Here is a 17,045-nt window from a genome sequence, read left to right as displayed (position 1 = left end):
TTTTTTCTTCATGAATAAATAATTTCCGCGCTAGACTAACAAGTAAGTGGAAAATATTAAATGGGAATTATGTATATTCAGCAAACCGTATGGCGGTATTACGAGCTGGAATTCGCATTTGTGTATATTATAAATTTAAACAATTTTTAAATTTATTGGAGAATTAAAATACTACTACACTTTACGGCCGCAATTCAAAATTAACCACCCAAGAGATTGTTTAGATTACAGTATTTATTTCCTACCTATTCCTATTTATAGACTCTTATTAGTCCACTATCTTTTCTAGTTGTCTGCTTTTAAAAAAGTGGTTGGCAACACTTTAGTGGCATGTTTTATTTTTGAGTGAAGCAGAGTACACACGACAACGCAATTAACTGGTTGGACGAAAGTACAGCTAGGCTTACTATTTCGCCTTTGTAATCGCTAATATAAAATATAGTGCAGGATAAAATAGTTTTTAAAATAAAATGTAGTAGAAACTGAAAAGGTGATATATAAAGTCCTGAGTAATAGCAACTTAAGCTTTAAACACATCTCGAGATCCCTAAGTTTAGAAATAGGAATGCTAAAGCTGGGTTTTTGCATACAGAGGTAATAGCAACTTTAGCTTTAAGCACATCTCAAGATCTTAGAACCTTAAAATAGGAATGCTAAAGCTGGGTTTTTGCATACAGGAGTAATAGCAACTTTAGCTTTAAGCACATCTCAAGATCCTAGAACTTAGAAATAGGAATGCTAAAGCTGGGTTTTTGCATACAGGAGTAATAGCAACTTTAGCTTTAAGCACATCTCAAGATCCTAGAACCTAGAAATAGGAATGCTAAAGCTAGGTTTTTGCTAGTGGTTCATTTGGTTAATAATTTTTAATAGGAAAAATCTTAAGTCATAACATTACCCTAAGTTATTAACCTGAAGTATACCGATACGATGAATCAGACGAATTGATAAAAAACTTCTATATTTTCTATAAAAATTCAGCTACGTAATACGCTTGCGCTAATTCACTTCGCCATGGTACGAAATTTTGGCAAAAAAGGAGCGTAATGTTTTATGTTGAGGTTAACGGTAATAGTTAGTGTAGGACTGTAGGGAGCTATTGGCTCGATCGTGTGGCATGCAGGGCTTGCCACCACCCTCCTACGCATTGTAACCCGGCCACCTGAATTAAAAGGCTTCAAAAGTCGCTTGATGACTTAGGCCTAAGGTGGTGCCTTGGGTATTAGCCTAGCTGATTATATTTATGTACCAGTTTCAATGTTAAGAATTTTAAACTGTGACGTAAACTGGAACTTTGGCTGCGTTAAGCAACGAAAATCGTTAATACTCAAGATACTTCCGATCGATGTAATTGGTTGTTGAACGCCAAAACACTCAAAACCCGTTTAAAATAAATCAATCAAAATGGCGACAAGCAGAAATCTTCTACGTGCGCGTGGCCTGTATGATACATATCAGAAAAACCTGCTCACAGGTTAATTTGATATCCTTCCGATTCATATCGTGACGTCACAACCGGAAGAAGAAAGAAGGTTGTTGAACGCACCCTTTGATTGATCGATTTACAATTTTTAACGCGCTAAAACGACTTTAAAGGGGTAAAATTCATCCGAGGTAACGTGGTGATGACGTTATTTGTTAGTAGATGGCGCTCTGATAGCAGCATGACGTCATAATTGTGATTTGCAAGGATTGGTTGAAAGTTTTCAGTTTTTAGTGGAGAACGGTTTTGTCGAGATTTAAAATACAAAATTATCTTCCCTGATTGGATAGTTTAAAATTTTATTATAGTGCCATCTATGGCGGGGAGTGTTATAATTAATTGTTAATTTAAATTACAAATATTATATATTTTTAATAAGAATTTAAAGTACTATAATTTATTAATTAGTTTTTTAAAAAAGTTTATTTTTCATAAACTTAATAGTGTCGCCATCTACCTCAAACAATAGGAAGGTACCTCTAGTAGATTTCGCCCCTTTTTGCATATTTCCCTGTAAACAATATGTGAATGCGTCTATGGAGAGTATCATTAACACGTTATACACCTACAGTAATCAAAACTATTCCGTATATTTGTTCGTTCAATCAAGTCAGGGCCAAGGATTTTTAAGTTGCTGTGACAGCTCCTAATGACACCGGGTAAACAGCTAGCCGTAACGGCAAATCACCGACGATTTGAAGCCAACGCTAGCCGTTGTCGAACGTAGTTGCCCCATATATCACATTGAAATATTAATTTTAGCGATTAGTTTATCTCGAGTGGGGAGTATCGAATGTCGATAACTTGAAGCGGGACTTGGGTTGTTGCAATGGCTGGCTTTCAAACGAGTCTAGTAACGGTTGATCGTGAAAAACACTTATATCTCCAAAATAAATTCGCAATTGGTCAGATAAGCGTCAAAGATTAAAGTAAGTTTGAACTGAACCTTTCTCGATCCGGCAACGATTGGATGATACCAAAAGTTAATAGATTAACAAAATCTTGGACTAGCCTCCGATTCTAAACTATAATATGGTTGACATGCTTTTTAAACGACCACAGAATCGTTTGAATTTCATAAATAGGGTTTGAAAAATGGTCAATAGACCTATCCATAAAATTTTCGTTATAAAAACTGTTTTTGCAAGGATGATTTATATCCACGTTATATATATTACTCGTTGTTATTACCCTCGCTCGACTCTTGAGATCGGTATGTCGTCTGCTACCGAGTGTAAGTATTTGCAAAACCCGGCGGATTGAAATTAATCCAAGTAAATGGGTAAATTTGTCGTATCAAATGTTTAATGTATAAAAGTATCAACTAGTTAGTATTTAAATATTTAAAATAACGAAAACGTTAGCACGGTTTCAATGATGTTTAAATATCCTTGTGAACTACGGCTTAACATTTCATTGACAGCCACACGTAAAGATTGTTGTTTATCATAAAATACTAATTAATAAATATCTAAGTATTAACAATACTTTCACAGAGTTGATAGAGTATTGCAATAATAATTTATTTAATTAGTATCGAAAATTAATTAAAATCAGTTTAAAATCCGATGTAAAATGTGTGGGGAAATCTTACCAGAAAATGTTTAAAGTACCGTCAACTTTTTATTTAGTTTTAGCGAAATTGGTGGTGGGTGACGTAGAAAAAACAGCGAAAGCACGCATAAATATTTGTGGAAAGGCCTATTTTCGATATGCAATCACGAGATACCGGAAATTGGGGAAAGTTTTTCAAATGATGATGTTTACCCTTTAAATGTGCTATTGAGTATAGAACACCATGATTTGAAGAAACAAAATTTTCGCGAATTCGAGACTTCTGGGTAATAATTTGACGCCTATTTCAACTTATTTGATAATGACAAATAAGCAATTATTTTACTTTTGATTAGCAACATAAAGAAATATCTACGTTGAACGTAATTTTTTAAACACTTACAAAGTTTAGTTTTAAATTATTACAGCCTCAGAAATAAATCAACACACGTTTGGGTAAAATTGGTGTAAACAGGTATGTAGGGATGATCGCCAAATCGTATACCTATCCAAGTCCCAGACTTTCTCATCCTATTTACTTTTGATGATAAGACTTGATAGTGGCGATACAATAATTAGTTAATGGTGAACAAATAAACAAGACGCTAAAGAAGTAGGATCTCCCGAGTGCCAAATTTGTACTAGGTAGGTAGTATGCAGAAATAAATAAATGAGCAAGTTAAAAAAGTTATTATAGTTATATAAAATACATATTTGACCCCATTTCAGTGTGTATTAATTACGCTTAATTACGGCCCAGACAAAACACATGACTTGATTTTTAAGGATCGTGACACGACATACAGGTACTTCGGCGGAACAGGTCCTACTCTAGCACCCCTTATATAATAAATAAGACGGCCAGCCCATAATACTAGCTTTAAGGCCGGGTTTCAAGCGATGACGGCGATCATATGACAAAATGGTGTTAGGCCTAACGACGATTTAAAGGAATCGACAGTCGCTCCATTTTTTGCTTAAAAAAATAGTACTTAGTTTCAACCCGAGCGCGTAGCGACGCGAATTTCCACATTAAAAAGGTAGAAGAAAAAACCTTATGCCTAAGAGAATTTTTCCATCGACGAACGCCGTCATGGCTTTGTTGCCATGGTGAAAATTATCATTTAACACCTTTGGACTCCCTAATGGCCCAAGTTCTTAGGCTTGCTCATTTGGAAAAGCTCCAACAAAATATATTTATAATATTATTGCGATACCAAAGACATATTTTTAACTTGCTGCTTAAATATTGTTTAGATAAATTTTAGAAGATAACTAAACCTATTTTAGTACTAATTGAATGACGTATCAACGAAAATTCTGTAAGCCTCCGTTTAAAAGATACAGCCAGGCGTAGCGAATCGACCATCACCACCAACATTGACAACATCATAAACGAATGTAATATGTGTATCGGTCCTAATCCGACGGGTAGAACGAAAAAGCTACATAGCCCTAAGCGAAAGCACCTGTTTGATTCGCGTCTTAAAACTTTTACGCGTTGACATTACGTAAGTTAAAGTTGAAATGGCAAGACCCTTATCAAATTATTACTTTCTTAGAATGGTTGGAGACTTACCTTTTGTTGTTTCTTGTAGTCGGTAAGTTGTTCGGAAGCTGGATCACGACGAGACATGGCGCAAAGTTTTGCTCTGAACTTTTCAAACAGAAAAGTTGACGACGAGTAAAGCAGCGTTGTGGACGCACTAAAAATATAAGCCGATTGCCGGTTCCCTCTCTCGAGCGAGTTTATTATGTACTAGTACGGGGGCGCTCGACTCCAGCGCCACGCATCGGTTGTCGTGAATGAAAACAACCGCGAACCTCGTTTTTATTGGAATGTCGTTTATCGGGTTTGTTATTGCAACGCGAACAAGGCGCTGCGTCAAGAGCGCCTAACTAACCCTCCACGCCGAGTGTCCGTCCATTCAATATGCGTTTAAATAAAACATTTTCAAGGAAATAAGTAATTGATCCGTTAGCCTGGACCTCAATGTTACTGTTTATGCTGGTTGGAATAATGGTAACTTTTCACTTGTAAACAGAACGTCGTGTTTTTGCTAAGCCTTAATATGTCAAAAAAAAGCTACCTGGTTAAAAGGAAACACTTGTTGCATACCGTACAGGTGAAAAGTTTCCATTATTTCAACAAGCACTATATAAACAGTACCTTGTGGGTCCTGGCCAGGGGGGTGCCAATGTTTTTACGAGAACTGGGGCAAAAACCCTATTTTAAGCATATACCTTGTTAAATAGGCTGCGTCCGAAAAACTTCCGAGATATAGAAAACCCAACACAAGAGCAAGGGCGTATCCAGGATTTTATTTCAGGGGGGGTTTTGAGGGAAAATTTCAAGGGGGGAAGTTTCACTGATTTTTACTAGGCAGCCCCCCCAGACATAAGCATTTCGGGGGGGCGTTTGACCCCCCCCCTTAAATACGCCCTTGCACAAGAGTGTCGCATGTTTAGACTAAACACGCGACATTGTAAGAGTCCGTCCGTGACCAATAATTATCCTCTGCGGAAAGTCTGCCCTGGAAAAAAATAGCGGGGGCAAGTCCCCCGTGGTTGGCACGCCCCTGGTCCTAGCTATCGGAAATTTTACTTCTTGGCGATTTCCTTGAAGGGATAATTTCCTTCTTGTGGAAGCACTGCTCACTTCCCCAACGTCATAAATGTGTCTTCCCAAGACCCCAACGCTTGAGAGCAGGCGCGGTAATAAAGTATTTTAAAGTGGTTCAACGAACCACTTAAATGGTTCGAAACTTCGAATTATCGAATTGGTCCTTACGACCACTGACCTTTGTCGTATTTATTTTCCACTGGTCCCAGGATTTAATTCACATTGTACTATATTTTATGGCTATAATAATTGTTAATTACAGTGGCGTAGTGAGAATTTTGGTTCGGGGGGTGGAACACCATTAAAAAAAATATTTGTACGTCCGACCATACGTTTCGGTTAATTGATTATTTTAATTAATCTAATGTAGTTTTTTGGCCTGCTTCGAAGCTACGTTTAATTCCTGTGACGCCACGGAGAACATACTTGATCCACCACCGCTCGGCCACCACGAATACCCGTTTAGCAGTAGCCATCGCGTAGCTTGGAAAAATTTAAATTGTCTGATCCGTCGACCGCCAGTCGTCACTACTATACATTATCTACTCTGTGGATATTAAAAGGGAGTTGCAACTAAATCTAACACGTGAAGTGGTTTTAACCAAAGACTATACAGGGTCTTTTTTTTTGCTCGGAAAAGTGTTTTTTTTCAAAAACTATTTATAGTACCGATTTCAAATTTGGAAGGTCAATTCTCTATACCGGGGGACATCAGTTTGAGAAATTTGAGCGTTTTCGGTAATGTTTTTCACCAATTTTGAAAAATTATTTTTCGACCACTAGGTGCGAGATAAAAAATTTCTATTATAAAGTTGTAGGCCGTCATCGAAAACCCTTAAAAATTGTTCACTCGACGAAAAACAACTTATTTATCAGTGAAAATTCGAGCTTGAAAAATTTACAAGTTGGTGAAGCCAAATTACGATTGTTTGAAACGATAATTGAAAAGGGAACAAGTCTAATACAAAAGTAGTAGAGTTTTCACACTTGAAAAAATGTACACGTTTGGTTTTTAAATGCAGATATTTTATTCACGCTTTCTCTACCATTTCTGGTGTGACGTCTCGGCAAGCACTGATTATTCGTCTAATGAGTTCCTCCCTAGTTTCAATGGGCGTGGCGTGTACCTTTGCTTTAACGAATCCCCAGAGAAAATAATCCAGCGGTGTTAGGTCAGGTGACCTTGCTGGCCTATGCACTGGACCATTTCTCCCTATCCACCTTTCAGGAAACTCGTTGTTGAGGTGCTCAGTTACTTGCCGGGAAAAATGCGGAAGGGCGCCATCTTGCTGAAACCACAACTGACGTCTTTCAGCCAATGGAAGGTCGTCGATTGCGTCACTCAGTTCGTTCTGTAGAAAATGTAAATACCTTTGGCCGTTGAGGTTCGTCGGCAGGAAAAAGGGACCAATCAAACGGTTTCCAACAAGTCCAACCCAAACATTGACCCGTTCAAATTGAACCTGGTGATGATATTCAAAACCCCAATGTGGGTTGATGTCAGACCAAAGATGGCTGTTTTGATGATTAAAGGGCCCATCTCTAGAAAATGACGCTTCGTCGGAGAACAAAACATGGCGCAAAAATTGTCTATCTTCTTGGACAGCATTTAGTAACCAGTTGCTAAATTCATAACGTCTTTGATGGTCTCCGTCAATTAGTCCTTGGTGGAGCGTAGCTCTGTATGGGTGATAGCGATTCTTACGAAGAATTTTCCACACACGATTTGCAGAACAACCCAAATCAGCAGCGGCGTTAGCGCAACTGTGACGAGGATATACCACAAAGTACGCGAGTACATTGTTCTCGAAGTCTAAATCCGGTTGACCCAATCCGCGAAACCTAGGTTGCAAGTTACCAAATTGATTGAAATCGTGAATTGCTCGTCTTACTGTATTTACAGATGGTGCTCCATTTGGATGTCTTTCTGCGAAGATTTCAGTCACTCTTCTAAGGTTTTGCGCTGCTTCTCCATAGTAAATGGCAACTATCTCGGTACGCTCAGCTACTGAATAACGAGGCATTGTTCGAAATATTATCAAACACTGATAATAATCTCCCAAAGTTTTCCTTTAAATACCCAATGCATGTTTAGGATTGACCTATAGCCTCGTGTTTTTTAAATCCGGTCGTTTTTTTAACCAAAGTTTCAACTGGATTAGGTAATTCGGTTTCAATTATCGTTTCAAACAATCGTAATTTGGCTTCACCAACTTGTAAATTTTTCAAGCTTGAATTTTCACTGATAAATAAATTGTTTTTCGTCGAGTGAACAATTTTTTAGGGTTTTCGATGACGGCCTACAACTTTATAATAGAATTTTTTTATCTCGCACCTAGTGGTCGAAAAATAATTTTTCAAAATTGGTGAAAAACATTACCGAAAACGCTCAAATTTCTCAAACTGATGTCCCCCGGTATAGAGAATTGACCTTCCAAATTTGAAATCGGTACTATAAATAGTTTTTGAAAAAAAACACTTTTCCGAGCAAAAAAAAAGACCCTGTATAAAAGAGAAAAGTACATAGTCTTAGAATACGCGCTTCGAAGTGTATGTTTAGTTTTGGTTTTTAACTTAACTAGCGCCAATCAGCCCAAGCTTCAGTTAAGCCTGGTGGCAGAAATGAGAAACTCGTTGATACACCATAAATAGGGAGTTCATACTCCCTTTAAGAGCTGAATTGGCAATATCCCTACACTCACAATTCAGTAGTCACTGTCACCTAAAATTACTAATAAAAGCTAAAACACAGTTTTAATAACCGGATTTATCTTTCAGATGACATTCAGAACGAATACTTGAAGTAACAAAACTAAAAAAATGTAAATCGTTTCGAATGTCGCTCAATAGATGTCACCAAAAATAAAATCTAAACAAGTTAGTCAAGCCACAATAAGTCTTGAAATCGGGTTGTTCATTTAGTATTACGCTATTTTTTTACATTTTCTGAAAGAGCCGAGACTTGCTTTAAGACAAAACGTTCTTATGCCTTTTTAATTTGTTAGTAGCAGACGCTAGATCATAGGAGCTATCCCGGAGAAGCTAGCGCCGTTACGCCACCTACGCTCGTGTCGGTCGGGAATATAACCTTAAGGAAAGTAAATTAAAATGAACTGTAATTAAATTTTCAAAGGAATTTAATCGGGGGATGTATAAAAAAGATTACTGTGAGTCATTCCAAATCTACTCCCCTGCTGTCTATCGGTTTACAATGAAATCAGATTATTATTTTCGGGGTTAAATGATTTGCATTTTCACGAATATCAACTGATGACATCTGAGCAAAAATGCGGATAACAATTAAGATATCTTAACTATCTTAATTATTTTATCGGTTCAGATACGCATCTGTTATCTGAAAATCGGTTTGAAGCACTACTCCTAAAATAAAATTAAAACTTAATTCCCCAAAAAAAAATATTTTGATCACACTTACCTCCATTGTAATTGATCAAAGTAGGTGAAAATAAAATTGTTTATACTCGGTATATATATTTTGCCGTGCTTTACTTCCACGTGTTATGAATGTTTAGTAATGGTGTATGCCACTAGATGGAGTATAAATGGAATTTATAAATAACTATACTTGCATTTTAATAAAAAATTTGCATCGTTTGCTTATATACATGTATTGATATGTTAGAAAAAACGTTCTTATGACTTTTTAATTGGTTTGTAGCAGACGCTAGATCATAGGCGCTACCTCGGAGAAGCTAGCGCCGCCGTTACGCCACCTAGACTCGTTTCGGTCGCGAATATAGGTTCGACATTCACGCATTTTTTTCCTTCACGGTTGGTTCCAAAATTCAAAAACGGCGGGTAGGTCAGCGTTGAAACTAAACTTTTCGCGTCGACGCAAAATCTTCCTTAGGCCTAGCGCAAACTTTTCGCGTCGACTCACCTCACTCACCCACCATAGCGGCGTTTTTTCGAAACAAGCCCGTACAAGAACGTCCACGCTCTATGAATGACTACTTACTAGCAAACCGCTGAATGGATTTTATTTAGGCATCTATTACTTCAGCTTCTACTGTAAAAGAATATGGCAACACTGTTTTAAAATAAATGTAACCAAAGACTAACAATGGACGTTAGTCCTATTTCTCTAAAGCAGCTACGAATTTTGGAAGCTTGTAAGTGTGCAATGGTGAAGCAATTTTAACAGAGCTGGCAACCATTTACGGCATACAAGGGCGTTCTAGAAGTTTGAGGGGGCAAAGAGAAAAGAAAAGGGGTCTGGAGATTGGTTTTGAATTTTTAATGGGGTCAAAGATGGAGTGTAGCTTCTCCGAATGCTTGTGTACTTGTTACTACTATGTAATTTTTCGGGAAAGGACTGAAATTTTAACACAATTGAGGTTATATAAACTGTATATGCTTTTAAAATGATAATTTGAGCCTTTTGAAGATTTCAACTGACCAAATAATTGGAGGGGGCAATAACATTAGTTGCCCCTCCCAGCAAAATTCTAGGGAGGGGCATTGCGTTCAGAATTTGCTGAAATGTCTAATTTATGGCAACCCTGTTTTCAACAACTTGAAAGATGGTTGCCAAATACATTTTCGATGTGAAATAAATGAATTTGAAGGAAAATATGCACTGAAGCAACTCTGTTACAATAAAAATAATCTCAACTTAAAAGGCGTATTAATTTGAACGTGCGATGCGTACTGATAGGCCCTAAGCCCCTAATACGAAATCACGCTTCGAATAAAAAATACGTTAGTAACATTTACAAATAAACAATGATAATAATAATAATAATTACGCGATGACTAGGCTTAGAGCAAGATTTCAACACGAGGTTAATAACAATGTCACGAAGAGTTAATTATCATTAATTTCTTTGTGATGATAATCTTCGAGAATCATTCAACAGCATCCGGTGATATGTGTAACCATAATTTAAAACAGTTAATCCATTGTAATGCTCTTCTCTTATTATCACTAATATCGTCATATTAGAGAAACTCTATTGAAATCCGTGAACCTTTCATTCATTATATTTGTTAAGTAATGAACTCTACGGTACCTATTTGATTCTCATAATGGGCCTAGAAATAAAACCGTTCTATCACTTAGGAGTTTGCAATCCTAAATCTGAATAGAGACTCACCAATAAGAGCTTCTAAAATATTCAGTTACGTAAGGTGCCCGCGCTAGCAACGTAAGTTATACGCGGTTATACGTTTCTAATGTTGAGACATTTAAACTTTGACAAATGCTAGATCTTTGGTGATGAGGCCATATACATCTTTAACACTAAAACTGCTCAACAAGTTACGGTTCCAATTGGAAATTGGAAGGGCCTGACTTTAAAAGCCTTATAAACCTCGTTGACCCCTAAAACAATTATCGACCTCATTGAGTTCACACATTCACCGCATGTGAATTTGGCGCTGTGCGTTACTTTCAAGCAATGATTGAATTTTACCTTGGACGACTAATTACTGGACCCGAAACCAAATGGCGCGCTTGGTGCTTTTACGGCAGCGCCGTAGTGTTAAGTATTGGAAAGATTTCTATCCAAATAATAAACAAGTGCCCAATATTAGCGGCCGACGTTAGGCCTAGCGTTCTTAGCTCGTCACTGTCGTCAAAGCTTACACCTTTATTTCCAATTTGACTAGGCATTTTTAAAATTATAATCTATTTAAACCTTCACGCAAACTACATACGCAAAAACATTAAAGCTAACTTCCTATTTAAATTAAATAAAACTGGCACTTACTATGTATAAATAATTACAAATTATTACATCGTAAAATAAACCCGACTATTATGGAGACTCGCTTCTATGCTGGTATTTATCAGGCTATCTACGTAACCTGTCGGCTATTTTGCCAACAAAAACAGATACATTAGAAACATGTACGGCCGCAGTAGCTGAAGTATTGTCTCCGTCTATAGGTGGTATCAAAAGTAGCATAAGACCCAAAAGTGTGTCACCTGTACCTTCGCGCCTATTAAAATTTCTAGTGAGACCTAGTCACACTATAGACTACATAACCTACTAGTTGGACCAGCAACACTATATTTAGTCTATAGTCTGGCACGATTTTCTCTCTTCGATTTACTCGCCCGCAGAGTTGCCAGAATAATATTTTAGATCTCGCACAAACCAACTTTAAAACAAGCCCAAATTCCCGCACAAGCCAAAATCGGATTAACACCAAAAGAGCCCAAATTCCCGCCCAAGAAAAATTACCAATTTCTGCTATAGAACGGGAATTGGCGCGTTATTTGAAAATAATTTTGGAAAATTATTGAAAACATCACACTTTGCAAAGCTGGGTCCAGCTTATATTTTCTAGGAACGTTGATTCCCGTTATGAAGGATGGGGTTGAAAGGGGGAAAACCGGTACCCCGTTACTTCGCCTCGAATTTTGGGAACCAGCCCAAAAAACCGCCTCCCGCCCAAAGGTTTTTTCCCCGCAACAGCCTCCGCAAAGCAGCCCAATTTGGGCGGAAAACCGCCCATCTGGCAACTCTGCTCGCCCGTAGACATACGTTCTAAAACGCCTCACTCGGCGGCGCTGGAGTACCTCGATTTTGATGACAAACCAAGCTCTACGGCTGCTCTCATTACGACCACTGAAACTACCTGCACATTTTGCAATAAATCTAATCACAAAAGCGAAGACTGCGATATCAGAGACATCGGGTGAAGAAAAGAAATTTTGAAGAAGTCTGGCAAGTGCTACAATTTCGTCACTGGAAACCATGTCGCTCGAAATTGCAAAGTAAAAATGACTTGTACCAAATGTCAACGACGTCATCAACGAAAGGGAAGAAATTTCTTAAGTATCCGATAACCCTAACACCGAAGACAGTATGCCACAAGACAGAAACCGTACTGTCGCAAGTTCAGTTGCAACGCATAATCCGAAAAACTGTACTGTTGAAAACGGCAAGAACTTTAGCAAAGGGACATTCGTATACTGATCGACGACGGAAGTCGGCGTTCATTCGTTCGAGAGGACATCTCTCGCAAGTTGGGCTTGAAGGTCGTTGGCCAAGAAGAATTGTCGATATTTGCGTTCGGAACTGTCAACGCGCAAAAACGAAGATGTTGCAAGGTGAATTTGGAATTAAAGAAAACGAACGGAGATTATTTGGAAATAGAAACGTTGGAAGTTCCTGAAATCAACGCGGCAATTATCAGCGTTCCAGGTGAAGAAATAAGAGACTCTCTGAGGATGAAGGGACTCAGTAAGCAGATGTCACATCTCCGGATATCTCGAAGGAAATGGAATTGGTTGCGCTAATTGGCTCAGATTGTTACTGGAAGATAATTACTGGAAAGATCCATCGAATCAACGAATCTCTGGTAGCGTTGGAAAGCGTCTTTGGTTGGGTTGTTCAAGGCCAACGATGTCGGCTGTTATGACACACTAGTATCGGTTGCGTAAGCTTCAATAACGTAATGGTCGAGTCCGAAGAGATTCAGCTGTCAAAAGAACTAAAGAAATTCTGGGAGCTTGAATCTATTGGAATGGCGGATACCACTGTCGTCAATTGAGAAGGTGAAGCTGCTCAGAAATCATTTGACGCAACTGTAAAATGTGAAAACGGAAGATATCAAGTCGGTTTTCCATGGAAAGAAAATGCAGTGAAGAATCTCTCGGAGAACTTTGGTGTTTCGTACAAAAGACTCGACGCTTGAAAGAAGGTTTCGTCGAGATTAATGGCTTTTTAGTCAATACAATGACACATTTCAAGAATACCTAAGAATGGACATCATTGAAGAGGTGAACGAAGAAGTCTGCAAAAACCCAATTTACTACTTGCCTAACCAACCAGTAATCCGTCAAGAAAGAACGACGACGAAGTTGTGAGTTGTATTCGACGGATCGTCACATGAAGAAGGAAAGGCCTCTTTAAACGATTGTCTTCATTCCGGAAGCAACCGAAATCCAGACATGTATGACACTCTGATAAAATTTCGAATCCACAACATAGACTTCGTAGCTGACGTTGAAAAAGCGTTCCTACAGATAGAACTTTCTGAAAAGGACAAAGACGCAGTACGTTTTCTGTGGTTTCAAGAGCCCTTTCAAGTTGGACGTCCATGACCTTGGAGGGTTAAAAAGATGAGGTTCAAAAGGGTATTGTTCGGAGTAACAAGCAGTCCATTTCTACTTGCGTCAACTATTAGACATCATGTCAAGAAGTATACAGACGAATATCCCGAGACTTCCAAAATGTTGGACAATGATGTTATGTGACGACCTGGTATCTGGTGAAAGTACCGAGAAGAAAGCTTTAGAACGATCTACGGAAGCGACAAACGTAATGTGGCAAGCCGGAATGGTACTACGCAAATGGAATTCTAATTCGAATTCCTTAAATGCAATTTGGGATTGTGAAGAAAGAGTGGACAACACGCATGCTAATATTAAAGTACTCGGATTGGCTTGGAATCACGAGACGGACCAGTTGTCTATCGGGGTCCGAAGTCTCATAGAATTCCTGGTTACGGTTCCAAGTACTAAGAGAGGAGTTCTTAAGGCGTCAGCTAGAGTCTTTGACCCCTTGGGAATTTTAACTCCATTTACGATCACCGTCAAGATTATGTATCAAGTTTAATGGCAGAGGGGTTTGGATTTAAATTGGGACGACAAACTACCTGTTGAATAGAAGAAAGCGTGGGAACATTGGATAGACCAGCTAAAGTTCATCAGTGGAGTACAAATTCCAAGACATTATTATGAAAGAATAACGCCTGAAAAAATTACCCAAATACAATTACATTGTTATACCGACGCCAGCGTAGTAGCATACGGTACAGTAGTCTACGTTCGATACGTCACCAACGATGGAAGGATTGGAGTTAGCTTCGTATCATCCAAAGCTAGAGCCTCACCCACGAAGAAGGTTACATTACCTCGACTTAAAATAAATTATTTAAGTATTAATTATTTAATTTAACTCTGTTACTGATCACACTTACGCCCAAAATACGGGGCAAGTGTGATAGGGGGTGGGGTAATTGTGATCACGTTAAATCCTTGACCAATCGCAATGAAGTTACATACAGAGGTTAAATATTGTCCCAAAAAGCTATATTTTTTTCGTAGCTCTAAAATAATATCTTTTTTAACTAATGTACCCAGAATCTTATATAGCTTAGCTAAAGCTTAACCTTTTTTTGTAAGTTTACATCAAGAAAAGTATAAAAAGTTGTCTTTTAAACCATAAATTATTTTACCAAAATTAAACATTGATAAACTGATCACACTTACCCCACACTGCAATTTTAGAATGAGTTTTTCCAGATTAAATTTTAAAATCCTCAAAATATTAGCAAAAATTTCAAATTTTCCCAGCACGTAAAAAGATAAGTAGACTACAAAATAACAAGACTCAGACACTTTTTCCAAGTAAATGAATCGAACATATATTTTTGGAGTGATTCAACTATCGCGTTGTACTGGATAAAGAAGGACGATAGAACTTTGAAACCTTTTGAAGGAAATAGAGTCACTGAAATCCAAGAAAAATCTCAACCGAAGACTTGGAGACACTGTAGAGGACGAGAAAATCTGGCAGACCTAGTAACTAGAGCACTGGAAGTCAAGGCGCCTCTCAACAATACACTCTGGTGGAAAGGACCGAGTTGGTTAATTGAACCCTAAGAAAAGTGGCCTGTCAAAACTCTCGAAGAAGGACGTGATATTATAAAAGCTGAGCAAGCGGTACGCAGCTGTTGTAAAGCCACAGTTCAAATGATCGTCTCCGTTAAGACTACGAAGCCTATCTCGGTTATAACGAAGTTAAGTAAGATGTCAACACTAATACGACTTACAGCGGCAGTTCTGCGTTTCATTAGAAATTGAAAATCCAACGCCGAATCTCGAAAAATGAATTCATTAACGACTGAAGAGCTTAAACAAGCTAAACTGGATCAAGGAATATTATTCGGAGATACAATCTATAAAAAATGAGAAGTTACTGTCGGAGAATTCTAAAGTTGCCCAGTATAAACCTTTCCTCGATGACGACGAAGTTTTATAATAATAAATAATAATTCCCTTTTTTAAAAGGCGTAGTCACTTAGAAACACCTGGTTATTGTTAAAACGGATTTCTACACGTAGCTTACTTCTTTCGATTTAATAACGCACTTTTGATACTAGTTTTGTTTTTTATCGAAAAAGATAAGAAACCAAATGCTTAGTAAAAAGAAACAATTGGGTCCCAGGAATTTTAGAAACTGCACATATGCGCGTTTTTCGACGTTTGAACTCGGATACGGTTCAATTTAGGAAAACGTTTCTTAGGACCTTTTTCACTCCTTGATACCCAAAGAACACGTCTGTAGATTTGTGCCAGACTTCTCTGAAACACCCTGTATTTCCGTAATGACACCTATAGATAAATTTTAAAACATTGGGGGAAGGCTATGGCGGCCATAGCCAAAGGTACGGCGTGACGTCATGCTGTAAAGTCCCTTTTATAAAACCGTAGAAAAATAGAAGAGAAAAATGCTTATCTTAATTTAACCAATATAGTGTCGCCTCTCTCAAAATAACGTTACGCTTGAGCCACCTGAAAAATTTCTGAAACGCCACCTAAAATTTCCGAAAAGCACCTCCTAAAATTCAGAATTTTTCCAATTCACTTGGCGAAAAGTTTCTTCAAACTTAAAAATGGGCATCAAAATTTCATTTGTCCCAGTCGGCCTCAATGTTTCAACTTTACAATCCTTTTTTGGGAGCCCCCCCCCCTGCCCCATTTCACTCAATGGGACGCCCCTGACCAGTGTTTATGGCTTAAGCACCACCAGTTTTGAAATCCTGGTGACGCCACTGCTACAACAAGTAGATTATTAGATTCTAACAGGAGTTCATACCTCGAACTTGGAATGGTTATCCGGCCGTATTCCCTATGGTAAGATCTCGGGGACCGTTTTCAGTGACGTGTATGAGAAAAAAAATTGCCCCCTCGCACGCGTCTCCCCCTCTTTAGGAGTTTTTACCCCGCGCAACCTCCCGTTTTTACAACTGTAGTTTTTTGTTGTTCGACTCCCCGGCCATTTCGAAATTTAGGGTTAGAAACCCCACCATTCAGCTCGCTCTCCCGACCTCTCCATGTGGAAGGATTAAAGCTGGTTTCACACTCGACGGAAAATTAGCAGCGTAAAGTTGAACGTTAGCGGTATATCGAATGGGAATCAATTTTCAGCTCGGCGTTTATTATCGTCTTTCCGGCATATTTTCCGTCGAGTGTGAAACCAGCTTAAGTCCGGCATTGTTAGCACTGTCAAAATTGTCAGCAGTGACAATGCCCTTGAGAACCGCGAAGTCCGAATGACGAGGTGACCGTCGCTATCAATAGAGCGATAGCGAAGGGAAAAGCAAAAAGATGTTTGAACCCTTTTT

The 17,045-nt window shown here is 38.3% G+C and overlaps 1 protein-coding gene across 1 annotated transcript in view; it reads right to left on the bottom strand.

The window, feature by feature from the left end:
• Window positions 1–4,776, bottom strand: part of Cat (Catalase) — a 44,832-nt gene extending 40,056 nt beyond the window's left edge. The window contains exon 1 of the mRNA XM_090165416.1: window positions 4,617–4,776. Within this exon, the coding sequence (XP_090021542.1) occupies window positions 4,617–4,673 (57 nt within the window). The 5' untranslated portion in view covers window positions 4,674–4,776. The remainder of the gene's footprint in view (window positions 1–4,616) is intronic.
• Window positions 4,777–17,045: the final 12,269 nt, after the last annotated feature.

Source organism: Leiobunum rupestre, chromosome 2, assembly GCF_980474605.1.
Source record: "Leiobunum rupestre chromosome 2, qqLeiRupe1.1.hap1, whole genome shotgun sequence".
In the NCBI taxonomy this organism is placed as follows: Eukaryota; Metazoa; Arthropoda; class Arachnida; order Opiliones; family Sclerosomatidae; genus Leiobunum; species Leiobunum rupestre.
This window is presented reverse-complemented; position numbering and strand designations above follow the sequence as displayed.